We start from the raw sequence: 27,245 nt of genomic DNA, 5'->3' as shown, positions 1-27,245 counted from the left end.
AGAAAGACCAGGGAGAGTCTCCATCCCCTGCTAGATGCAGGAGGAAACATGGTAACAAGTGATGAGGAGAAGGCTGAGGTGCTTAATGCCTTCTTTGCCTCAGTCCTTAATAACAAGACCAGTTGTATTGAGGGAATCCAGCCTCCTCAGCCAGAGGACAGAGACTGGGAGAACGACCCCCCCGCAATCCAGGAGACAGTCAGTGACCTACTGCATCACATAGACACACACAAGTCTGTGGGACCTGATGGGATACACCCGAGGGTGCTGAAGGAGCTGGCTGGGGTGCTCGCCAAGCCGCTTTCCATCATTTACCAGCAGTCCTGGCTGACCGGGGAGGTCCCGACAGATTGGAAATTGGCCAATGTAACGCCCATCTATAAGAAGGTTTGGAAGGATGATCCAGGAAATTACAGGCCTGTCAGCTTGACTTCGGTGCCTGGGATACTGATGGAGCAGCTCATCCAGAGTACCATCTTACAACACATGCAGGACAACCAGGGGATCAGGCCCAGTCAGCATGGGTTTATGAAAGGCAGGTCCTGCTTGACAAACCTGATCTCCTTCTACGACAGGGTGACCTGCTTATTGGATGAGGGAAAGGCTGTGGATGTAGTTTACCTTGACTTCAGTAAGGCTTTTGACACTGTTTCCCACAGCATTCTCCTGGCAAAACTGTCTGCTTGCGGGTTGGATGGGCACACGCTTTGCTGGGTAAAAAACTGGCTGGATGGCCAGGCCCGAAGAATTGTGCTGAACGCAGTTAAATCCAGTTGGTGACCCATCACGAGTGGTGTCCCCCAGGGCTTGGTTTTGGGGCCACTCCTGTTTAACGTCTTTATTGATGATCTAGACGAGGGGATCGAGTGCCCCCTCAGTCAGTTTGCAGATGACACCAAGTTGGGTGGGAGTGTTGATCTGCTTGAGGGTAGGGAGGCTCTGCAGAGAGACCTGGACAGGCTGGAGTGATGGGCTGAGGCCAGCTGGAGGAGTTTCAATAAGGCCAAATGCCGGGTGCTGCACTTTGGCCACAACAGCCCCCAGCAGTGCTACAAGCTTGGGAAGGAGTGGCTGGAGAGCTGCCAGTCAGAGAGGGACCTGGGGGTGTTGATTGACAGCCAGCTAAACATGAGCCAGCAGTGTGCCCAGGTGGCCAAGAAGGCCAATGGCATCCTGGTTTGTGTCAGAAATAGCGTGGCCAGCAGGGACAGGGAAGTGATCTTGCCCCTATACTTGGCAGTGGTGAGGCTGCACCTCAATTACTGTGTTCAGTTTTGGGCTCCTCACTCAAAAAGGACATTGAATTACTCGAGCGTGTCCAGAGAAGGGCAACAGAGCTGGTGAAGGGTCTGGAGCACAGGTCTGATGGGGAGCAGCTGAGGGAACTGAGGGGGTTTAGTCTGGAGAAGAGGAGGCTGAGGGGAGACCTCATTGCCCTCTACAACTACCTGAAAGGAGGGTGCAGAGAGCTGGGGATAAGCCTCTTTGACCAAGTAATAAGTGATAGGACAAGAGGTAATGGTCTCAAGTTGCACCAGGGAAGGTTTAGGCTAGATATTAGGAAGTATTTCTTCACAGAATGGGTAGTTAGGCGTTGGAAAAGGCTGCCCAGGGAGGTGGTGGAGTCCCCATCCCTGGAGGTGTTCAAGAGGCAGGTTGACATAGCACTTAGGGATATGGTGTAGTTGGGATCTGTCAGTGCTAGGTTAACGGTTGGACTAGATGATCTTCAAGGTCCTTTCCAACCTAGATGATTCTGTGATTCTGTGATGCTGTGGTTCCAGGATGCATCTGTCTTCCTTGCTTCACTTTCCTCCCCCTCGATTCATACCCACTTTCCTTGGGTCCGTCCCCTAGGTCGACCCACATACCTATGTATCCCATGTACAGGGAGGGGTAAGGTGTTTCATGGGATGATGTAATTAGCATGATCTTGTTAGTCTTTGTTAACATATTGAGGGGTGTTAACCTTAATATGCATTTTGTGGTTAATGAAGCAAAGGTCCTTCACCGGACGGATGGCCCTTGAAATTTGACCAGGTGCCCCAGAGCAGAGCCATCCTGTCCCCACAGGGCTATTTCCTCCAGCTGCATCCTGTGTTATTGGGGCAGCCTTATCAGCTTCAACCTCCACACCATCCACCCTGTGACTATAGTTATGTCTTGCGAGTGTTTGAGGCATTCCTTAGCTCAGATGTCATTCAAATCCCCGTGCTAAATTATCTCTTTCTGAGGCTGTTCTTCTCAGTCCTTGTTTCTCACAGGCCTGTTTTTTGTCTCTCACATTCCCTGCCCACAGAGAGCCTTTCAACAATGAAATGTTTCCATGCTGACCTCATGTATCACTCCTACCCTGTTCCCATGCTCTCCACAGGGCCCTGACCTGGTGGTGCTGCTCTGTAGAGCGATTGGGCTGTGGTGCCTGAAAGCCATGGGGTGACAGTCCCAGGCAGAGCCCTGTGATCATTCACCATCTCCAGGGGAACTGGGCACTATGGGGGAAGGCTCAGCCCAGGCCCATTCCCTAACACATTGCCCCATTCCCTCCTGCCATGGAGAACCCAAGCACAGCAGCTTGGCCTTGTGAGGGCAATTTCTTCAGCCTGACCTCAGCTTTGGAAAAAGAGCCCAACCTCCAGACATTGAGGAAATCCCCTTTTATTACAGAGATGTCACATGGGAGGCCAGCTGTACCATCATGCCAGACACGTGAGAACAGACCTCTGGGTCAGATAGCCTGGTTCATGCCTCTGGGGAAGTGGAGTGGGTGCAGACATGGACAAACATGGTTATCACAGATAAAATGTCCAAAACACAGGAGGTTCCTGAGATGAATGTGAAATCACTTCTGAAGAGACACGGGCAGGTTAATGGTGCTGAGAAACAGCTGATTGAATCAGCTTCTTCAATGTCTCTTTAAACTCCTTGTTCCTCATGCTGTAGATGAGAGGGTTCATTGCTGGAAGCACCACTGAGTACAGAAATGACACCACAGAGAATGGTCCTGCACACAGAATTCCATCAAAAAAGAACTCTTTGTGCATTTAATATTTGGTTGACTGACATCAGGAGTAGCTCCCAACACACCCTTGGCTGGACACAAACAGTGTTTTGTCCTAAGGAACAGCCTCATGCCACCTTCATTCCATGGTCCTTAACTGTGAGACAAACCCTACAGTATGGAAGTTTCCATTGAAAGGGTTCCATTGGAGGGTTCCGATGGGGTTCCATTATTTTAAAGCAGCAGATCCCACCTCTCCAGCCTGTAAAGTATACGTTAGTCACATCAAGCTGGAAAGCGTAAAAGCCAATAAAAAAAGGAAACTTGTGCCATTGGGACCCAGTGCTATGTCTGATTTGATTCCCAGGATCTCCTGAGAGAAACAGATGGGAAGGTAAAGAATGTGCAAAAAGACATCCAGAAATTGAAGGAGAAGGAATTTCCCAAATAAAGAGGACTGTTTTATTCAAAAGAGAGGAAGATCTTGGGTTCCACAGACACAGACTCCGGTTACAAATTAAATAGATGGAGGTGGAAGTTGGACAAGTACAAGATTTAGAAACAGAACTAAAGGTTTTAGAAAATGAGCTCGAGAAAAGTAGAAGAGCAGCTCAGTTTCTAGCAGAGCAGCATATAGTCACTAACGGAAGTGACAATAGATGCAAGACACTCCCTGCAGTCTGGGAACTCAAGAGTAAGTCTTGGTCAAGATCCATAGGTTCTACTGGGAAGGCCCAGGTTCCTTCAGGCTGGTATTATGGATCCTGGTACCCTTGGGAACAGATTCTTGGGGATGACCCACAGCTGAAGTGGCCATTGGGAACCCGAGAAACTTGGTCCTGTTATTAGCAGGCACAGGAGCATCCATGAACACTCTTGGGTCCTGTAGGTTAAACTCAGGTTGAATAACTCCAGAACAAGCAACTTCAAGTGGCTGTGACAGAGCCCATCAACTTGACCCAATTTGGGAAAATATCACCTTCAAACCAGGGAAATTCAAGGGAGTCATGTGAAAAGACCAATCAGGTCAATCAGCATAGTAAGGGAAAGGAATATTTCTTATGCTGTAGATGGAGAAGGCAATAAGCATTGGATTGTGTCTCAGAATATGTGAGAATCTAATCAAGCTGAAATGAAAAATTTTTTCTTAGCTCCAGGTTGAACATCCGCTGCTTCACCCAACATTCATCTTCCATCCTCTGAACATGCACCATGGTGCAGAGCCTAGTTCTCTATTCTTTATGGCCCCCTCGTAGGTGCTGCCAGGCTGCACTGAGGTGCCCCTCAGCCCTCCCTTCTCCAGTCTGAACAAGCCCAGCTCCCTCAGCCTCTCCTCACAGGCAAAGTGTTCCAGGCCTGACCTATGTTGGGGGCCATTCACCAAACCCCCTCCAGCTTGCCAACATCATTCCTGTACTGGGGATCTGAAATCTGGATGCAGTAACCTGGACAATGCCCTCTCTTGATCTCCTGGCCGCACTCCTGGCCATCAAGCCCTGGGGGCAGCTGGCCTCCCTTGCTGCCAGGGCACACGACTGCCTCCTGCCCAACCCACCAAGACCTTTCCCACGGGGCTTCTCCCAGCCAGGCAGCCCCCAGCCTGTGCCATTGCCAGTGTGAAGTTATCTTAAGGCCTCATCTACTTCATCTTCATGGTCAGGAAGTCTGGACCAGACATCCACTCACCACAATTTTGTGCACGATTTTCTTTCCTCTCATGTTGACTTCTCAGCTCTCAGCTGACTCCCAGGACCCCACAGTTTCTCCAGGAGGTGGTTTTGGCCACTGCTACAGTAGCTACTTGCAAACCCTCTGGGCTCTCTAGTGTCCAGTCCAGACTTAGGCTTTCAAAAATACCGGGCTCCCAGGCCTTTTCTACTTCCTGGTTGCTCTGGTTTCACTACTGTTTACACCCACTGACATCCACACAAACATGACATGCACATACACCAGTCTTGCCGGTTGCTGTCCCCCCTAGAACAGTTGGAAGAGGATCTGACGTCATCTACCTGGACTTATGCAAAGCATTTGACACTGTCCCACATGACATCCTTGTCTCTAAACTGGGGAGACATGGATTTGACAGATGAGGCACTCGGTGGATAAGGAATGGGCTTGACAGTCTCACTCAAGTGGCTCGATTTTTGAAAGAAAAGATGAGTGATGTTCCTCAGGGGTTGGTGTTGGTACTGGCACTGTTTAAGGCCTTTGTTGGTGACCTGGGCAGTGGGATCGAGTGGACCTTCAGCAAATTTTTCAGCAGCATCAAGCTATGTGGTAAGGTCGCCATGCTGGAGGGAAGGGATGTGCCATCCAGAGGGACGTGGACAGGCTGGAGAGCTGGGCCTGTGCAAAGCTCATGGAGTTCAACATGGCCAAGTGCAAGGTCCTGCACATGATTCGGGCCAATCCCAAGCACAAATACAGGCTCGATGATGAGTGGATTGAGAGACGGCCTGAGGAGAAGGACTTTGATAGAAAACTGACTGTGAGCCAGTAATGTGTGCTTGCAGACCAGAAAGTGAACCATGTCCTGGGCTGCACCAAGAGCAGTGTGGCCAGCAGGTCAGGGTAGGGGATTCTTCCCCTCTACTCTGCTCTTGTGTGATCCCACCTGCATTGCTGTGTCCAGCTCTGGGGCCACCAATATCAGGTGGTCATGGACCTGCTTGAACAAGTCCAGAGGAAGCCACGAAGATGATCAGAGGTCTGGAGCACCTCCCCTGTGAAGTCAGGCTGAGAGAGTTGGGGTTGTTCAGCCTGGAGAAGAGAAGGCTCTGGGGAAACCTTACGCAGCCTTCCAGTACTTCAAGGGCACCTACAGGAAAGCTGGGGAGGGACTCTTTATCAGGCATTAGGGGGTGAGGGGAGTATAAGATTAGGTATTAGGAAGAAATCTTTTACTTTGTGTGTGGTGAGAAACCAGAACAAGTTGTCCGGTGAAGTGGTGGCTGCCCCCTCCTGGGAAGGATTCAAGGCCAGATTGGATGGGGCTTTTAGCAACCTGATCTAGTGGAAGGTTCCCTAACTATTAATCTTTAAGGTCCCTTCCAACCCAAACCATTCCATGACTCTATGATTCTATGATTATTCATGACTTCCCATCAGCAGACAATGTCCAGCGACCTCACTACATGTAGTGGGTGTTTTGGAAGAAAAATATCTTAATAATGAAGGTCACGTCCTCCTTGGCATTCCTTTCTCTCAGCTTTTATTACTGAGCATGATGTCATATGCTATGGAATATGCCTTTAGTCAATTCAGGTCAGCTGTCCCATTTATGTCCCCTCACAGCCACTTGCCCACCCTGAGGATACCAGCTTCTGGGGGAGTTGGAGAGACAGCCTTACTGCTGTGTGAACACTGCTGAGTAACAGTCAAATCATTGGGGTGTGATCAACAGCGTTGGAGCCATGAGTACGAAGCAGAGGAACTGCTATGGGGGAAGTTCATTCCATCCCAGCCAGAGCCAGTACCGAGGTGTTGAGGGGTCTCTTTCAACCTGTGTTACTCTTTGATTCCGTGAGTCTTTCCCTTGGAGAGCTCTCTGAAGACAGAATAGACAGAAGAAGAGGAAAGACCAGAGAGGCAGAAATAGAGATATGAAATACACCAGTATAAATACAGCAGTTCCTCAGAGGAATGTTTCTCCACTCCAACTATTGGTAGGAAATCCCTCAGATAAACCTCTTGAAACAAACTGACTTCTATCTGCTCAGTGACTGAGTGATGGTTGGGTACAGCATCATGTGGTCAGCTGTGTCTCAGAACTCCTAATCCAGCAGGAAGCCAATGGCTGTGAAGGGGGCTGTGAGGTCACTTGTGCCTGTGGAGGTGATAGGCCACAGCAGGACCATGGCTGAGAAAGGGACTGTGAGGTCACAGCTGGTAGGTCAGCCCTTGACTCAGAGCTGGGACAGGTGCTTTTAAGGTCCCCTCTTCCAGCGCCTCTGCCAGGCCAGCAGAAGACACCCAGCTGGCACCTCAATTGTGAGATCCCGTCTGCCGAAGGGCCCAGGCTCACTCCAGAAAGGGGGCTTACATTTGGGTTGTCATGTCTCTTCTGCCAGATAATATGGTGGGAGAGCAGCAGGCACAGGGCTTGTTCATGTCTACGTGAGAAGCTGAAAGGCCAGCAGCCCTGGGAGATCATGGTGAGGCGACTTCTGTCTGGTCAAGTGAAAGGCCACAAGAAGGCTGAGAAGTTGGGTTCCCTGCTTGAAGGGTTGTAGGAAACAGCAGGAGAGAGAAACATTGTCACACAGTGCAGCTTAGAAGGTGTAGACTGGGCATGAGGAGGAAGAAATGTCACCCCAAGGGTCATGCTGTTGCACAAGAAGTCCTCCAGAAGGCAGATGAGATCAGTCCATGTCTCTGTGATTCAAGGAACAGAGTGTGAGTGTGGCCAGACGTCAGTGAAGGTGTGGAAATGCCAGGGGCAGAGCAAGGTGAGGAAATGAGGTGAGTGTCTGCAGCCTGCGGGGAAACAGAAGCAGCTGTGGGACAGCGTAGGACAACCTGTGGTGGAGATGGCAAAGGGCGCTGGCAAGGCTGGGAGTCACCAAGAGAACCCAAGCCTTTGTCCCCTTGGGTACAGCAATTGTCTCTGTCACCAAGGCCTATGAGGGGACATGTTGTCCGAAGGCCCTGGGGGGGCCTCATTGCCCCCTTGCACACCCCCATAAGGCTGGGGACTGTCATACCATTGTCCTTCACTCAGCATCACCCACCCCACTTATCCCACGGTCCCCCTGAAGAGCCCTGAGCAATGTGTGAAGGACACGATCTGCCTTCCCAGGGGCTGGGGGTCAGGGCTTGGCCTTTCTGCTTCATCAAACAAAACCCCGGGTTTTCTCAGCATCTGAGCTGCCTGCACTTACCTTTGCCTACCTGCAATCATGGCTTCCAATTATCTGTATTAACGAGTCCCTTGGGACGCTTTGCTGGTTATGGTCCTCAGTGGGACTTGTTAAGTACTTCAAGGTACTTTGGGTTTTGCTTTTTACATGGAGTCTTTGAGAGGTTTGTGCAATCTCCTCTCAGTACCTGAGGGTCAAGGACTCAGCACCAAATACACAATGGGCTCATTAAAATAAAGCAAGCCCTAAGGAGCCATGTCTCTTCCTGTAATTTTCTTCAAGTCTTCAAGACTTGTACAGATAATTGGAGCAGTTTCCTAGTGTAGTTATGGATGAGTATTTCAAAGAGTTTCAAATAAAAATTATATTGACTTTTCAAGGGTGTATTTTATTAATTTTCAGTGTAGAGAAGAGGTGATGGCAGCATTCTCCAATAGATACTGATCCAGGGTCTCTCCTAAGGACGTCTGGACAGGTGGAAAAGCAGTTCCTTGAGGTCTGACACAGAATGGACAACCTTCCCCCACACCTACCCAACTCCACCATTTCTCTCATTGTCCTCCTGGGACTTTTCCTTACATCAGACTTCTCCACTGCATTCTGCAGCTGGAGGTTACAGCTCCTTTGCACCAGCTCCCACCTGCTTTCCTTAGAGAACTGGCTGCACACAGGCACAGATTCTTTTTCCTAATTACAAGCTAAGAAAAGTAAAGCAAGCTAAAGTTTCATCAGCAGTAAAACTAATTCCAGAATCATATGGTAACTACAAGTGTCTCTAATGAGTTTGCCTTTTGACAAGGGATAATCTTATCAGAAATGTTTTAGGTAGCTAGATTGGAAAAGATAGATATAAACACAATCAAAGAGTTGGCTAAGGAGGCAATTAGACTATTGAAAACCAGGCAAAGTTTTAACTCCCTGGTGTCAAAGCAGCAACTGGATAGGTGAGTGGTATCTGAATGAACAAAGAGTATGGGGAGGAGAAAAACAGAATCACGGAAAGTGTGTTTCCTAAGATAGTCAGCATCTGAAAAGGTGACTTTAGAAATGGTCTTTGTATCATGGACAGTTGCAAACATATGAAAGAACAGAGAAATTAAGTGTATGGTATAACAGTCCGCTTGGGTGAAATTTCTGGGCACCTAAAAGAGAGGAAAGTGTCCAAATGCATTCAGCAGGGACTTCCCAAGGGTAAATCATGCCTCACCAACCTGATTGCCTTCTTGATGAAGTAACTGCTTTTGTGCACGAGGGAAGAACAGTGGGTGTCATGTACTTCAACTTCAGCAAGACTTTGGACATGGTCTCCCTCAATATTCTTGTACCCAAGTCAGTCTGGATGGGTCGCCAAAGAGATGGGTAAAACACCAGTTGGATGATGGGGAGGATGGCACAGTCGTGACGGGATCGTACCCTACCTGGAGGGCAGTGGGACATACTGGGGCATGGCGGGGCAGCACAGGGGACTCTCCTGGAGCCTGAGCAGTTTAACACTATTAATTCATGGAGCTATTCAGACACTCCTAGACTCATAGATGAGCTCAGGTCAAGGGACCTCAACAGGTCATCTAGTCCAAGCTTTTGTGGGAAAAGGAGCCTACATGAGATTGTCTAGCACACTGTCCAACTGCTTCTTTAAAACCTTCTATGATGGAGACACCACTACATCTATGGGGACTTTCTTCCAGTGAATGACTGTTCTCACTCCTTTGGACTAGCTCCAGTTCATCTGAGTCTTTCATTAATTGTGGGGACCAGAGCTGGACACATTACTCCAGGTGGAGCCTGACAAGCGCTGAGTAGATTGGGATGATCCAGTCCCTGTGCCTGCTAGTAACGCCCCTGCGGATGCAGCCCAGGAGCCTGTTGGCTGTTGTTGCTGCAGCGTTGCACTGCTGGCTCATCTTCAGCTTGCTGTCCCCCAGGAACAGGTCCCTTTCAGCAAGGCTGCTTCCAGCCACACAGATCCTGGCCTGTATTGGGCTCTTTCGTTATTCCCACCCAGGGGCAGGACTTTGCTAAACTTCAGGCTAAACCCCTTTGTTAACCTTCATCTTGTTCTTGCTGGCCCATTCTTCCAGCCTGTCCAGGTCTCTCTGTGAGGCGGCTCTGCCTTCTGACGTGCCCACCTCACCACCCTCTGTGCTGTCATCAGCAAACCTTGTGAGGGTGATTTCAACTCTGTCCTCCAGATAATTAAGGAAGATGTTGAACAGTGTTGGGCCCAATATCATTTCCCTGGGAATCCAACTTGTTACAGGTTTCCAGCCTGAGTAAAGAGCATTGATCACCACCCTCTGAGTGCAGCCTGTTAGCCAGTATCCTACCCATCTCGCAGACCGTGTCTCCAATCTGTATCTTGCTGTTTGTCCAGGAGAATGCTGTAGGAAACAGCCTTTGCTGATGTCCAGGTAAACAACATCCACTGCTCTCCTCATGCTGACAGAAGATGTTATTCATTAGAAGAAGGCAATCAGGTTAAATTGGCATGATTTGCCCTTGATAAATCCATGCTGGATTTTCCCAATTACACCCTGAATTTGATTTGTGATCGTTGAAAGATTCCCCAGCTCAATCCCTTAGACAGTCTTCACTGCCCCTTCTCCCCATGTCCATGCTGCTTTGGACCCTCCCCCAGCATCCGACCCCTGCCCACACCCATCCGTGTCCCATGCTGGTCTTTGCAGACAGCTTTGCTCCTGGGTCTGCTGGGGTCTGGGCCAGGAGAGAGGCCAGGGAGGACTGGCCGTTCCCCCCATCCAGGCAATAAGACCAGCAGGGGGATGGAGATGATCTCATAGAAAGACTCCCCCATAAACCTGGAGTGAGCAGCCAGTGCTGGAAATGGCCAGTGAGAGAGGCTGGGGGGTGATGAAATCCCTGGGCCACCTTCCTGGTCTGTCCATGACACCAAGGGCACAGACCATCCTCTTCTGTACCTGCATGTCTTCGATCCCTTCCACAAGCCCTGGCTCTGCACCACAAATGCCCTGGTGTGAGTCCTCACCCTGCGTGGTCACACATTGTGAGTTATATAGTGATGGTTTTCTCTCATCGGTACATTCCATCCCAGCCCAGCTCCCTTCAAGCTCTCCCACCTCTCTGGCCTCCTCTCCAACTCTCTCCCCAGTACAGCCCAGTCTGGGATGGTCCCATGACAGTGTCCACTGCAGGGTGCTCTGGGTACTCACCCCACAGTCTCAGCCCCTCAGAAGGGCACAGCAGCTCCTCGGGAGCAGAGAGTGGTCAGTCCCAGAGATGGGAGGCACCCATGGTGCAAGGAGAAGGATGTCAGTGGCACCCTGTGTCCCCTGCTCTCCTCTCCAGCAGATCCTGAGGGGTCTGCAGCCCCTCTGTGCCATCCATCCCCTCTACTCAGACCAGCACAAGACCCATCAGCTGGTGCAGCCATAATGATGTTTTATTCCCCATTCATTCATGCCCTGGTAAGGATGGATGTAAGACAAAGAATTTGTGGGAGCATTTATTGTGCTTAAAGAAAGAGAGCGCCTGGCTCCTCCTGTAGACAAAGTCCCTGAGTCACAAAAGATGGGTGGATTCTGAAGTATGAGGGAATTAATAATGGAATTTCTTTGTAGACCACATCATTGCCAAAAAGAGAATAATTATATAAAGAAGGAAAGACATGTTTGGGCTGTCATGACATAAACTGGGAGTTGTTTGCAGAGGAAGTTTGACAGTCTATGACTGTTAAAAAACAACCACTCAATCTCCTCAGGGAATCCTTGAGCTCCTGGTTCCTCATGCTGTAGATGAGGGGGTTCAGTGTTGGAGTTACCACTGAGTACAGGACTGCAACCACCAGGTCCAGATATGGGGAGGACACAGAAGGTGGTTTCAGGTAGGCAAACACACCAGTGCTAATAAAGAGGGAGACCACGGCCAGGTGAGGGAGGCACGTGGAAAAGGCTTTGTGCCGTCCTTCCTCAGAGGGGAATCTCAGCACGGCCCTGAAGATCTGCACATAGGACACCACAATGAAAACAAAACATCCAAAAAGTAAACAGGCACTAACCACAATAAGCCCAACTTCCCTGAGGTAGGACTGTAAGCAGGAGAGCTTGAGGATCTGGGGGATTTCACAGAAAAAATGGTGCAAGATGTTGCCATGGCAGAGTGGTAGTGAAAATGTGTTTGCTGTGTGTAGCACAGCATAGAGAAACCCACTGCCCCAGGCAGTTGCTGCCATGTGGACACAAGCTCTGCTGCCCAGGAAGGTCCCGTAATGCAGCGGTTTGCAGATGGCAATGTAGCGGTCGTAGGACATGACAGTGAGAAGAAAACACTCCCCCACCATCAAGAAGAGAAAGAAAAAGACCTGTGTGGCACATCCATAGTAGGAAATGTCCCTTTTGTCCCAGAGGGAATTGTGCATGGCTTTGGGAAGAGAGGTGGAGATGGAGCCCAGGTCGAGGAGGGAGAGGTTGAGGAGGAAGAAGTACATGGGGGTGTGCAGGTGGTGGTCACAGGCGATGGTGGTGATGATGAAGCCGTTGCCCAGGAGGGCAGCCAGGTAGATGCCCAGGAAAAGCCAGAAGTGCAAGAGCTGCAGCTCCCGTGTGTCTGCGAATGCCAAGAGGAGGAACTCAGTGATGGAGCTTGCGTTGGACATTTCTTCACTCTGGGCGTGTGCCACTGTTGAAAAAGGAGAGGACATTGACAAGTTAGGGCAGATTTGTTTGAGTCAATTTGATGGTATTTCCCAAAAACTGCCCCCCAAATTACTTCTCTTTCTTTGGGGGAACTTCATTCAACCACTTTTTATGAGATCATATTTCTGCTGCTGAGGGAGGGCACTTTCTCTGAAGGGGCAGAAGACAACATCTCTTGCACCACTCTCAGCCTGAAACTGGGTAGGACTGAGGGACAAAAGGGTTCCCCGTGCCCTCATGCAGAGTCAGGAGAGATGGTCTGCCCGTGAGTGACCTGCTGGTCACTACACAATTGCGCTTTGCTTTTTATACCTCTCTCCACCATAGTATGATCTCACTAACAACGTACACAAAGAAGAAATAGGACATTTTTGAGTTTGGAAGTGTGTGGTTCCAAAGTCCATTTCTCCAAATTGTTCTCTGTTTCCCCCTGCATCTGAGCAGAGAGTGATGCAGAGGGGTGACTGGACCCTCTTCTCCCTGTAGCTGTCTGTGGGAGCTGTTTTTCTCCAAATCTCCTCCCTGTCAGTGCTCACAGCCCCCATCCCACCTGCTGTGTGCTCAGCTCTGCCCCGCAGACCCCTCCTGGCAGGATGGCCCTGCGCAGGGGTATCTCTCTGTCTTCAAGCTCTGATGGGAACATCAGACCAACCCTGATGAGTCTGTGAAGGTGACACTGAGGCTATCTGCAAGCCATGCGCTCTTACTTTCTCATACACGCTGCCCTGCCGAGGGTCTCTCCTTCCCCCCACAACTTCTCCCCATAGCGCCATGGGGAGCTCCCGGGGCAGGCTAAGTGCTGACCCTGGCAGGTGGCAGAGTCCCTGCCCCAGCACACAGCCCCTGGGCTGCAGGGACCCTGCTCTGAAGGACAGCCCTGGGCACCCCTGGCTGCACCCGCGGCTGCACACCCCTGCAGCCGTCCCCGGGAGAAGGCAGCCGCCATGGCCTGTCCCTCTGACAGTGCAGCAGGGAAGCCCTGCTCTGGAGCATGTCCTCCTCCTCTAGACAGGAGGGAGATTCCTGGCAGCTGTGCCGGCTTCACCAGATCCCTCCACGACTTGCAGCTGCATTGCCCTGCACCCAGAGACTTACTGTCAATCCCTGTGAAGATTTCTCCTCCAGTGAGCTCTCACCATCCTCCCCCTCCTGTCTGCCTTTCCCCTCTCTGTTGCAGTTTGCAGAGGAGCTGCTCCTGGGCAGAGCTGTCTCTCTGCAGCGCTGGCCACTAGCCATGAGCTCCCTCCATCCCAGGAGCCTTGTCCAGCTCCGCAGCAGAGGACCAGCCCAATGCGTTTTAATGACCCTCGGGTTGGTTTGGTGCTGAGTCCATGAACCTCAGATAGTGATAGGATGATGAAGATGCCTGTCAATAAGTCAAACTCAGATGCAAACTACAAAGTTACTTCAAGTGTTAATGGGTCCCAGTGAGGACCATTAGTGACAAACCCTCCCCAGGGGTTGGTTAGAGCAGAAAACTCCAGGCAGTGATGACAAAGGCTGTGTCAAGGTGGAACAGATGCTAAATAAAGCTGGATGTGTTACATTAAGCCAAAAGCTCAAGGCCCGACCCCCAGCCCCTGGGAAGAGAGATCCTGTCCCTCACACATTGCTTAGGGCTCTTCCTGGGGCAGTGTGATGTGGGGATGGGCAATGCCAAGGGCAGGACTATGGTCCAACAGCTTCCCAGGCTCTCGGGTGGGGAAGGGGAGACCATCAGACCCAGCGCTGTAAGGGAAAGGTGCTTCCTCATCAGCATCCTTGGCAGAGACAACAGCCAGAGCCAAGGGCAGAAAGAGCTCATCTCTGCTGGGGGATTTTCCTCATCCCTCTATTGTCCCCACCACAGGCTGTCCCACCATGTCCCACACCTGCACCTCTTTCTCTGCAGGCTGGAGACATCCACTTGGCTACTGCAGCTTCCTCTCACCTGAGCATCTCCCTTCCTTTACTGAGATCTCTCCATCCTCCCTGGCTGCTCCTGGAAACACAAAGCCTGGGGATGCTCCAGTCTCCCTCTGGGTGACTTGTTACATGACAGCACTGCCCTTCGAGTGACATTTCTCTGTCTCCAGTCTGTGCCTCTCCAGCTGCATTTTGTGGAGTTAGTTCTTTCTCATGCTCTATGATCCATCATCTCTGAAATCACCTCTCAGTCACTCTTAGGCTACTCCTATAGTGCCTGCATCCTCCACACCACTGGGCCAAAGAACTCCAGGTCCCTCCACTAGATCCCAAGCCCCACCTTAACAGACCTTCTCTCAACACTCTCCAGGTCCCCCCTACTTTTCCAAAATAGGATGCCACAGCCTGGGACACACCCAAGTGTGTGGGGCCACAACAGTGCTGAGTGGAGGGGGATGGTAACTCAGGTTGTCTGGGTGTCACACGCTCCTCCGAATGCAGCCCCGTAGGCAGCTGCCCTTGTTCATCGTGTCCATCCTCTCCTGGCTCTTAGGGCATCCCTCGTAGTGCCCAGGCCCTTCTGCTCAGAGTCACTGCTCAGCTGGTCAGGTCCCAGACTGTCCTGATGTATGGGGCTATTTGTCCCCTACCTCCCACCAGTGCAGAATTGGCTGCTTTTACTTGTAAAACTTCAAGTGACGTCCATTTACTGAATCCCAGAATTTTGCAAGGTTCCCACAGACTTAAGCTCCATTTGGTCAGCTTTCATGATTCCATGCAGCTGGCTCATCTTCACTAGGGTGTCTCTCACAAGAGAACAGCATGAGGAGTTGCAGAGCACTACAGATCCCCTGTCCTGGAGAAGCTGTGGGGTCCTGAGGGTCTGGTACTGATAAAGCCATGGGGCTGGAAATGGAAGGGAAGTTGCCTTTTATGGGAGAGAGCAGCAGGAATGTGTGGAGCTCTGCCTGGGGATGGATGATGAGTCAGCTGAGAGCTGAAGGGTCACGGGCAACACTGTGGTGGGTGGATGTTTCCTAGGGATCCCGTGATGACAACAAGAAAGCAGATGAAGCCTTTCTCATGAAAGCGAAAAAAGCCCTATTGCTCGTTGCAGAGCTGATTTATCCCAATATTTGCTGAATGTGAAAACATAGCAAAGTTAAAGACAACCAGGAGGTTTTTGGAGTTCACTGAAAGCATCTTCCAGACAAGGGTGACTGAGGAGCCAGTGAGGGGAGGTGTCCTGTAGGAAATCATACTTAGAAAGAAGGAAGAACTGGTCAGGGATGTAAGAGTCAGGGGTGAGAAAGTAGAGTTGAGGCTCCTGAAAGAAGGGAACAAGGCAAAGAGGAGGACTTCAGGAGAGTTGGTTCTGGCTTGCTGAGAAACTTGTTTGGAAGAATATAATGGGATACAATGCTGAAGATTTTCCCAAATTAAGAGACCAGTTTTAATCCAAAGTGAGGAAATTTTTTGCATCTACAGACTTAAGCACTGGTTACAAATTAAATAGGTGAACGTGGACAGTGAACACGTACAAGATGGAGAAACAGAACTAAAGGGTTTAGAAAATGAGTTCAAAAAAACTCAAGAAAGCGCTTAGGGATATGGTGTAGTTGGGAACAGTCAGTGCTAGGTTAACAGTTGGACTAGATGATCTTCAAGGTCCTTTCCAACCTAGATGATTCTGTGATTCTATGAAAGCTGGAACAGCAGCTTAATCTCTGGCATGAGCAGCATATAGTCACTAACGTAAGTGACAATAAATGCAAAGCATTCCCTGCAATCTCGGAACTCAGAGTAAGTCTTGGTCAAGATCCATAGGTTCTACTGGGAAGGCCCAGGTTACTGTGGGCTAGCACCATGGATCCTGGTACCCTTGCCAGCAGATTCTTGGGGATGACCCACAGCTGAAGAGGCCATTGGGAACCCAAGAAGCTTGGCCCTGTTATTAGCAGGCAGAGGAGCATCCATGAACACTCTCGGGTCATGTATGATGATCACAAGATGAACAACTGCAGAAGAAGTGACTTCAAGTGGCTGTGACAGAGCCCACCACCTTGACCCTATTTGGGAAAATGTTACCATCCAACCAGGGAAATTCAAGGGAGTCAGAAGAAAAGACCCACCAGGTCAATCCACATAGTAAGGGAAGGGAATATTTCTTATGCTGTAGATGCCGAACGCAATAAGCATTGGATTGTGCCTCAGAATATTCAAGGAGAATCTCATCAAGCTCATCCATGAGCTGAGGCAAACACTCTGAGCAGACTGAAGGACAGTGAGTGCTGGCCTAACATGAAGAAAGATGTAGATCTCTGGGGTAGGAGCTGTCTGTCTTGTGCCGTGACCAGTGCAGATTACACTGGAGTAAAAACCCCAGCCCAGCACCAACAGAGTGGAGGCCCATGGCCACAACTGCAAATTGATTTCATGGGACCTCTGCCAGTGACAGCTTGAAACACCAAGTGCATCTTGGTAGGAGCAGATCCTTTGAGTAAATGGACAGAAGGCCCCCTTGCAAAACCAACATGGTGGCCACCACTGCAAATCTACTGTTGAACGCTGTTATTTCTTGCTGGGGTCTGCTCCACAGCACTGAGTCTGATCTCAGCACCGACTTTGTTGCAATAATTCTGCATGAGCACTGCAAAGCCTGAACGCGACACGTCCCACCCTGTCTCTGCCAACCGGTGGGGCAGGGGAGAGGAAAAGGCCAGTGAAGGGGCTGGGTTTGGCTGTTGAACGTGGGGTCCAGCAGCGATGAGGAGTCAAGGGAGTGGATGGGAAGAGACGGGCAAAGGCACCACAAATTGTGATGTTGATTGTGAGGCCACTCCTGTTACAGGAGCCTGATTGGCCAGCAGCTGGCCCCAGCAAATTGGTGGCAAGACGTTCATCACAAAACTGCTCATCCCAGCAGAGACAAGACAAGGAGGGAGTGGAAGGGGACAGGCAGGCCAAGGGGAGCTGGCTGGAATGGAGATGGTTATGAGGTCACTTCCACTGCAGCAGCCTGCCTGGCCCTCAGGAGACATGCTGGCCAGCAGGTATTGTGAGGTCATCCAGTACATCAGAGAACCCACCCAACAGAAATTGCATCCTTGGGGAGGGGAGGGGGTGAAGCCGATGGAAGAGGCCCACAGGGGTTCTGATTCTGGGGGTACCTCGGTTATTGTGACCTGACCAACCATGACAGACGGAGGGGATGGAAGGGCTCATTGCCACCTGGATCAGAATTAGCCCTGACATGGGTGAAAAGTCTTTTCCTTATCCCCACATTGAAAATCCCCTGTTTCACCCAACACTTATCTTATATCCTCTGAACATGCACCATGGTGCAGACCCTAGTTCTCTGTTCTTTATGGCCTCCTTGTAAGTGTTGCCAGACTGCACTGAGGTCCCCCTCAGCCCTCCCTTCTCCAGGCTGAACAAGACCAGCTCCCTCAGCCTCTCCTCATAGGCAAAGTGTTCCAGGCCCGGCCTATCTTGGGGGCCATTGACCAAACCACTTCCAGTTTGCCAACATCATTCCTGTACTGGGGATCTGAAATCTGGATGCAATGACCTGGACAATGCCCTCTCTTGATCTCCTGGCCGCACTCCTGGCCATCAAGCCCTGGGGGCAGTTGGCCTCCCTTGCTGCCAGGGCACATGGCTGCCTCCTTCCCAACCCACTAAGACCTTTCCCACAGAGCTTCTCCCAGGCAGGCAGCCCCCAGCCTGTGCCATTGCCAGGGGGTGTCCTGCAGGGTCCTTGCTGCATTTCCTGAGCTTCCTGCCAGAATGTGTTCTCCCGCTCGTTTAGCCCTTTCCCTGAGCACTGAGGCCTGGAGACCTTTTCAATAAAGACTCAGGCAAGGATGGCATTGAGTCCCCCAGCCTCACCTGTGTCTGCTACTGTTAAATCACCCTCCCCATTCAGCAACAGCCCTGCTGTCCCGATCCAATATCGGGGCGTGTTCTTAAACGATCTCAAGAGCGAGATTAAGACACAAACGAGGTCAGATGCTGTATAACCTTGTGAACTTTATTTTCTATAACAATTAGTAATAGCGATAGGACAGAGAGGAAGAGGAAGGGAAAGTCAGAACCCCTAAGCAAGAAAATGGTAGATATGCAGCTAATTACCAGCACCACCAGGAATCCAGCGATGTTCCGTTGGCTCGGGCTCGGTGCAGGTGATGGTGCTCCAAGCTCCAAGCTCTGCTGAAGTCCCAGCTCCAAGTAGCAGGTGTCAAAGAAGGTGCGCCCCGAGGGAGGAGTACGCAGTCCTTTTATTGTCCCAGTCCCGACGATTTCTCCAAAGAGTCTGCCCATTTCCACGGAGCTCGTTGTAATATGTGCTGCCCCGTGGTCCTCCCTGCGCGCATGCCCAGGTATTCATGGTGGACGTGGTGGTGGTGGGGGGGGGTCGACCTGCGGTCCCCTCAGCCTTTGCATGTCCCTTGCCCCAACTTCCTCTTCACCCAGCCTTCCTCATCCCGGCTTCCTCTTCACCCAGCTCGTGCGCAGGTATAATTGGCAGGCACTGCCAAGGCTGTCGTTGTTCTAGCCTTGAGTGGATGTCGTGGTTTTGTCTGGGACTCTGCGTCTCCTCCAAAGCATACTCTTTAGAGCCACAGAATGCTGAGGCCAGGAAGTGGTTGTCACGAAACAGTAGTGTTGAGACAAGCAAAGTCTAACACAGTTTGTTTCACCACCCCATGGCTCAACATTGCTGTCTTCGTGGTGGCGTTAAAGATAACAGTACAGAGAGAGAGAGAGACTAGAAAAAGCGCAAAATACAATAACAAACAAAATTTCTAGCAAATTTTCTTTCTATAAACATGTCCTTAAAAGTATCCTTAACAAATATAAGCAATTTTAACTAACAAACATATAACCGATAACATTCTTTAACAGATATATCATGCTTAAAACTAACTAACTTTATAAAACCAAAACATCTTACAAACCAATTTTAAGGCTCCGATGAATCAACAAAAGAACACGACGGCTGTTCACATGACTGACATTCACAGGGACAAAAAAGATGTATTATAAGAACAAATAAGAGAATAACTATCAAGGCTAAGGCTATAAAGTAAATTAAAATTATTACTAACATATTCCTGTGATTCTTAACAAAATACCACAAAATGTCTGAGGCCCTGGCAGTCCACGCAGTCTGCTGGAGTTGGGGTTAGCATGTGCGGCGGGAAAATCCCTTTTCATGCCCCCTTATCCTAAAGCACATGCATCATTTTGGCCTAGAAATTTCTTTTCCAAATTTAAACAAAGGTAAATAAACAACACTATCTGTAACAATGTTAACAATGTTCTAAACCATCATATGAAAAGGTAACAGTAACACTATCAACTAATAGTTTTTTAACTAAACAAAGTTAAACAAGATGTGTCTCAGACCGGGCCAAGGAATGTGCTCTCGGTCTTTGGGAACGGGGAGGGGAAGGAGGTGGTTGTTTACAGGAACAGGTACAACTACAAGACGGTTTACATGGAGACTTACAGGACGAACACATACATACCGCAAGAGAAAATATAGCAAGAGCTAACAAAGTAACAGCCACAAAATTCAGTATTAAAAGGGTATACATTCTGGTTGCTGTCGCAGACTGTGGAGCTGAAGGTGGTCTGACTGGCCTGAGTCGGGGATCCGCCAAAATGGACGCCCCCAGCCCAGAGCGCATGTGCTGTTTAGGCCTAGAAACATCTATAAGGCTTAAATGATTGATACAGCGACAGGCTTTGGTTGGCGAATGATACGAATTTGCTTTACACCATCAGGTGAGACAGTAGATATAAATTGCATGTTAGAAACAACACATTGGATTAACTGAACAAAGCAAGGAGTAATACATGGTAAAACTATCAAGGCGGCAAATGCGCATATTAGATAAAATAGAAGCTGCTTTACCCATGGTGCTCTGGGTAACTAAGACCATAAATCACCATTCCAGCCGTTCCATGTTTGAACAGGGACACGAGCTAGTTTCCTAACGTCTGTGGTCAGTTGAAGGACTACTTCACCTACATCGGCTATTTCCAAACAACAGTTAGAGACATTTAGTTTTCCACATACTCCTCCCTCTTCAGCTAGTAGGTAGTCTAAAACCATGCGATATTGAAGGATTGCAGTGCGCATCTGTTGAGATTGTTGGGTTAAAAGGTCTATAGCATTAGCAGTTTTATTAGTAATAATTTCTAAGACTGCTTGTAGTCGAATTATATGGTTCAAATTATAAATTGGTTTTCTTGCCCCTGATATCGGTTCATTGGGATTCCAAGTGGCAGGCCCATAATGCTCAATAATTCTTTCAGGGGGCCACTCATTTTCCCCCCACTTTTGAGTTCCACCTATTTCAAACTCAACAGATTGCTTGTTGCAGACAATCCTTTTGTTTCCTAGCTTATCATATAGTCTTATTCCCAATTGAGGACCATTCGCCCCTGGAAGAAGGAAAAACAGAGGTCGGATAATCCCTATATAGCAAATCCCTGACCAATTCGCTGGTAATTGTTTGTAGGCAGTACGTCCACATATCCAATAATGGCCCTTTTTGGCTTTGGTGACTTTGGCAAATGGTCCATCTGCAGTCCTTGGGGTTTGAAAATAAGTTGTGTTTTCACTTCCCAAAGGGCTGAAGACCTCATTCAGGTGATTATTTATCCGGATGGTACAATACCAGGACCCAGTATCGTTTTTCCATTCACAAGTTTGATTATAAAAGTTGTTTCCCTGTAATTTGGCATATTCGGTTTCATTTTTGTTTGACCAAACCTCTTTGAACCCCCTGCTGCATCCTTGTTCATTAAGCCACAACCATATATAAATACCTCTATCTTTGTTAATCGATTTATGTGTAAGTGTCCATTGACACTTACTTTCCCCCACATCAAGTCCTCCTTTCTGAGTACAATTCAAGCAAAATTTACCCTTATTAGGAAACTGAACTGGCCATGTTCCACTATCATCCCAGGTAGTATTTGCAATGTCGCTGTAGTTGCTTACAATCTGTGATGGGAAAAGTGGTATAGAAACCCACGGCCAGCTTGATAATCCTAGAGGTCCTCCACAAACCCAACAGTGACTTAGATTAAAGGTTTGACTTACAGTTTTTGCTAACAATACAAATTCATTATCCTCAAGGGGGTTATATGGTTGGGTAAAGGTGGGGGAATTGGCTTCCCTGCAGTTTTATAGGTAGATCCCCAAAATAATATAGCAAAAATTAACATACACATCCTAACCAATTTACACTAAAGTCTGCATCTGCTTCATTCCTTCTGTGGGTGTGTCTGTGTCGCTTGCTTCCTCCTGAAAATGAAACAAAAATCAAATTCGCTTCTCGGGTTAGAAAGAGGGAACGATCCATCTAGTGTGAATCCTATGAGTTTTTCCACAGCGTCTTTTGCCTTCCAGGTGTATTTGTTAAAGGGTGTGTCCAACACCAGGGGCACTTTGCCCACTGTGGGAAGTTCAACGAAGACAGGTTGTCCTGGAAAATGAGATGGATTGTTAGGGTGATCAGGACCATGAGGGGCTGGCATAATTGTTGGAGGTTTTGGACAGAATGCTGTGATCTTTGGGCATCCATTTACTCCCCAGCGACTGTTGACGCTGGTCATTGCATCCCACACTCGCTCAGCCCATCCTGGCTTATGTGGTTTGAGGAAGCGTTTTAATAGACCATTTGTTCTTTCCACAATTCCATTTGCTTGTGGGTAATACGGAGTATGAAACACCCACGAAATTCCCTCCTGGGCTGCCCACTCCTGGACCACTTTGGCTGTGAGATGTGAGCCGTTATCTGATTGGATTGACTGTGGCTTGGGGAAAATCCCAAACCATTCTTTCAGTGCTTTTATTGTGTTTTCTCCTGTTGCTTTAGCACATGCTTTAGCTTGCACTAGTCCAGATACTATCTCCACACCTACCAGTATATAGTATTTTCCTTCTGATTTTTGAAAGGGACCAATATAATCAATCTGCCAGGCCTCCCATAGGCCTTTTCCCTCTCTTAAGTGCAGGGGGTCACTCTCCAGAGGGTGTCTGTCCAAAGGACGCGACATTGTTCACAGGAAGATATACAAGTTTTACATTCCTCCCTGGTAACTGGCCACCCTCGGGCTTGTGCCTCACAATAGAGGTCCTTAACTCCTGAATGTTTCCGCTTTACATGTAGCCATTCTAACAAACGTTCCCAATTTTCTGCTATCTGCGTGCTTTGTAGGGGAGCCAGCCGGGCGAGTTCATCCACTTCGGCATTCCATTGGCTCACTGGGGTATCATCCTGCTGATGAGATGCTACCCATGCTGCTGCAGATTTCCCTTGCCTGGCAATGGTAAGGATATCCTGCCATTTTTCCTTTTGCCATACAGGTATTCTATTGACCTCCCATCCATTTTGTTCCCAGAATGGAAGCCATTCAGTGCAACCTTTAAACACAGCATAAGGGTCAGTATAGATATAGACAGAAGAAGCAGATTGAGCCTCGTGTTGGAAAACGCTCCACACAGCAACTAGTTCTCCCACTGGTGCACTACCTTCTCCTTCGGTAATGATCTGTTCCTTGGTGTCTACCTGAAGTGCCACAGCTCGGTATTTCCAAATTTTTCCCTCTCGCTTTGACGAGGCATCTGTAAACCAGACATTTTGCAATTGTCCAGAAAACGGAGGAGATACTTGTATTACAGACAAAAGCTCGGGTGTTTCCCTATCCGGGTCTACCTCATCTTGTATATTTAACACGTTCGTGGCTCCTTCAGATACAGAAAAGATTTCACAATAGTGTTCTATTTGTGCATACCATTTTCAAACAGAGGGTCTCTGGGCCACCCCGTCAGTGGGTGGAGTTCCTGCCAAAACTGCTTTGATCACTTTAAATGGGCCTCTGAGCACTATAGGTTGGTGCAGGATGGTTTGTTCAGCTTTTTCCCAAGTTGTATACCTTTTTTCAGCATCTTTAAACCTACGAGAATAAAAACCAATGGGCCTAACAGGACCCTCTGGACCCTTTTGCCACAAATGGATGAACAGTCCAGTCTTGGCAAAACCCCATTCAATTTGAACTGGATCTGTTGGGTGAATTGGACCCAGGGCTTGGTAGGCAGTCGCTTCAAACACCAACAGGTGTAAAGCCTCGTCATGGACTTGAGTCCACTCCCACTGAGCTCTTTTTTTCAATAAGTCTTACAAGGGTCTAGCAATAATTGAAAAGTCAGGAATGTGTTCCCTCCAAAACACAAGCAACCCTAGTGCATGCTGTAAGTCTTTCTTCGACTCTGGCATCTTGATCTGATCGAGAGAGGAAAGAGTATCTGGTGGGATACACGTCATGCCTCCCTTCCACCAGATTCCTAAAACTTTTACCTCACTTGAAGGGGTCTGTATTTTCTCAGGTGGAATTGTCAACCCTATACTTTCTAGATGGGTGATGTCCTTCTGAGTTTCTCTAACTTCTTCTACCTGACTCCCTCCTATGAGTACATCATCTATATATTGATAGATCTTCACCTCTGCTTTTCTGGGGATTTTTTCCAGCTCTTGCACTAGAGCATGGTGAGCTAGCATGGGGGAGTGCTTGTATCCTTGAGGGAGTCGTGTAAAGGTGTACTGTTGTCCCTCCCAGGTGAAGGCAAAGCGATCCTGGTCTTCAGGTTGTAAAGGGACCATAAAAAACATATCTTTGACATCAATTGTTGCCATGACAGAGTGGGATTGTTCCTGAATGGTGGCTATCAATTCAGCAATGTTTGGTACGGCAGATGTGAGTGGACCTCTATTGGCATTGAGTCTCCTGTAATCTATTGTCAATCTCCATTTGCAGTTTGGTTTTTGGACCGGCCATGCTGGAGAGCTGAAGGGGGAGTGAGTGGAAACTACAACCCCTGTTTTTTTCAAATCCTCCAGAACTGGTATAATTCGCTCTCTTGCTCCTAGAGGCAATGGGTAGGGTTTAACATTTGTCAATTTGGAGGGAGGTAGGGTAGGTGTCACTTGCAATAGACGCACCTCTGTGCTGGATGTTTCGGCCTGTTGCCTGATCTGAGGAACACCAAAAGACCATGAGTTTCCCTGGGTGTCATGCTGTGGTGGTACAATTCTTACCCCTCCCTGCCCCTCCTTGTTGGGCTGCTTGGTGCTAGGTGTGATTCCACCCACATCCCCCGAGCTATACACCCATCTGTGGAGATAAGGACTGCTAACGTTAAGGCGCCCCCTTAACGAGCGTGGCTCCTGACCCTCCCGATTGCTCGGAAACAGTTATAACAGCCCATCATCTCCTAATGGCCTGGCACACCTGTGCCTGTGATGTGATCAAATGGGAACAATAACAGAGTTGCACATTCATCAAGTTCTTGTGCAACTGCTGGAAGGCACCAGAAGGTCTCTGACAAAAGTCAATTATCTTGGACCCTATAAATTGTGACCACAAGGGAGACCCTTTGAGCTTTCCTGGATCGCAGCGGCCGGTGACCAGCATCTCCCCTGAGCTGGGAGCCTCTCAGGTACCAAAACCCTTAAGGTGTCGTCTGCTGCCAGAGCTGACGGAAGGCCAGGGCGAAGTCCACCCGCTCAAGTCTCAATTATTGCCCGTTGAGGAATGCCGAGGCATTGGGAGTATTTGCTCTAAACTCGAGAGGGAAATTTTCCTTTGAGCTAGCTTCTCTTTCACCTGTTCTTTCTCTGTTTATTGGTGTGTGGGTACGTACTTCATTCTACTTGATCCAAATACTTTTGTCTCTGTGTGTGTGTTTGTATGTTTTGTGTATGCGCATGTATATATGTATAAATTAAGGTACTTTTAAGTAAGTTAGTGTGAATCCTGTCATTTTAGAATCTCTAAATAAGTCGCTTTTCTTTCTTTCAACATTTCTGAATTATTTTGTAATGATAAATTGTTGTTAGTTATTAATAAATCTAGATTTCTTACTAAATCATTACTGTGTCAATACTTTCATCCACAACACATGCCACTGTCTACTCTTCAAAACATCTATACCTAGAAGTTTCATCTGGAAAGATCCTATGGCCACCATGGTATTGACAGGGTTTTCCTCTCCTGGTAACCGTAGTGTCACTGGAGTCATAGGCACTGACTCTGTTTTTCCCAAGGCATTTAAGACAATTAGATTTCTAGATGGAATCGAGATTCCAAATTGTTCTGCTTCAGTCCGCATTAGCGCAGTAATCTGTGCCCCAGTATCAATCAGGAATGTTACCAGTCTTTTCCTTGGTCCTACAGCAACAGTAATTAGTAAATCCCCTTTTGTGTTGCAGGTGAATTGTCTTACAAACATTCATCCTCCGCTTCCCCCCCTCATCTTCGGGGGGTGAAGGGTCTAGTTTCCCGCCACCTTCTTTTCCCCAGTTGGCTCCTCCTCAAGGTCTGTCAAGGGTGGAGCATTAGGGGTTGGTCTGAAAGTGACCCTTTGTCCTGACCATTTCTGCACAAGTTGTTGTAATTTTTGAGTCGGGAGTCCATCCATCAAGTGCCAGGGAATGCCTTTCTGAAGCCCCAGCTGCCACAGTCCCTGTCGAGTTAGGGTCCTCTCTCTCCCAGAACTGTGACCTCGGGGTGACTCCAAGCCTTGGCCTTCCTCATGGATGATTGTTGCCCACTAACTCGCTCTGCAGCCCGTACGACCCTGGTTTCGGTTCTTTGGGACGATCCACCACTGGGGCCATATTTTCTCCCAAAATGAATCAATTCCTGGGCTACTTCTCCCCATGTCCATACTTTTCTCCCTGGTTGTCGATTGTCAGGGGTCACTATCCCCTCCAGAGCAGCCATCATTCTTTCTCCATTGGGGGTGTTTTGAATCTTCCCTTGTAATTGAATGTCAATGGGTTTCAGGGAGTCGGGAAGTCGCTGTATCAGGCATCATCATCAGGGAGCCCTGGTTGGGCTTGAGCTCCTCATCATACATCATCTGCAGACAGGCTGCCTTCTGCACACTTTCCACTAACTGATCCACCCTACCTGTTATGGCAAGGGGATCTCCCCTCTCCAAGGGGTTCAGCCCTCCGGCCCAGTACGCAGCTCTCTGAGTCAATGCCATGAGGCTCAGCGGTCGCTGGTAGTTAGAAACACCCTGGGCCCCAATATCCTTCTGCTTCTTTCTCTGACAACAAAATTCCATCCCCTACTGACAAAGACACTCTCCACACATACTCTGTCTCCAATTCTTTTGCAGTCCTTGCAAAATCTTTTCTCAGCTTTGCTAATTCAGTTGCTGTAAATGGGACTTCTTTGGTGATAACCTGAGGACGGTTATCGCTATCGTCCTCATACACATACTCTGTTTTAATCAGCGGATACATATGGGGGAGGCTTTCTATGGTTTCTTTTGCCTTTTGCAAATCTCCTTGGGGATAGATTTGCCGTATCCCCTTCTCCGAAAGCTTCACTTCTACCTCTGCCAGCATATCCGCCTCCCTCAAAAGTTACTCCTTCAACTTCTCCTTTAATATTACATTTTGGTTCCTTTCCTCCTCTAGCAATTCTTTGGTTTCCTTCAGTTGTTCCTGCAGGGTCTGTGTGACCCTCTGCAGGGAGTCTATTACAGTATCGGCTTGACAAGACTTCCGCTTTCTCTCTTCCACTGCAGCTGCCAGACTCGCTCCTAACACTGCACAAATTACAGCTTTTCCTTTCCCCCTCTGAACCTTAGCTTCCTTCTGCAATACCCTTATCCTATCCACTACACTCTGTGGTTGAAACCAGTGGTTTTTCGCCCAGTCTTCTCCCTGGAGTGAGGGGCGAGATTAGTACGCTTCCAAAAGATCATATAGT

At 48.8% G+C, this 27,245-nt stretch overlaps 1 protein-coding gene and 1 long non-coding RNA gene across 2 annotated transcripts in view; both read right to left on the bottom strand.

The window, feature by feature from the left end:
- LOC141937094 (uncharacterized) overlaps nt 1–27,245 on the bottom strand; it is a 786,032-nt gene that overhangs the window by 296,112 nt on the left and 462,675 nt on the right. The window lies entirely within an intron of this gene.
- On the bottom strand, nt 10,451–12,493 carry LOC141937072 (olfactory receptor 14A16-like). Its single transcript, XM_074854475.1, has 2 exons — nt 11,584–12,493; nt 10,451–10,575 (listed from the first exon to the last, which is right to left on the bottom strand). Exons 1-2 carry the CDS (start codon nt 12,491–12,493, stop codon nt 10,451–10,453), a joined length of 1,035 nt encoding a protein of 344 aa, XP_074710576.1.

This window comes from Strix uralensis, chromosome 37 (genome assembly GCF_047716275.1).
Source record: "Strix uralensis isolate ZFMK-TIS-50842 chromosome 37, bStrUra1, whole genome shotgun sequence".
In the NCBI taxonomy this organism is placed as follows: Eukaryota; Metazoa; Chordata; class Aves; order Strigiformes; family Strigidae; genus Strix; species Strix uralensis.
The sequence above is the reverse complement of the archived record's forward strand: the minus strand, read 5'-3'. Positions and strand labels throughout refer to the sequence as shown.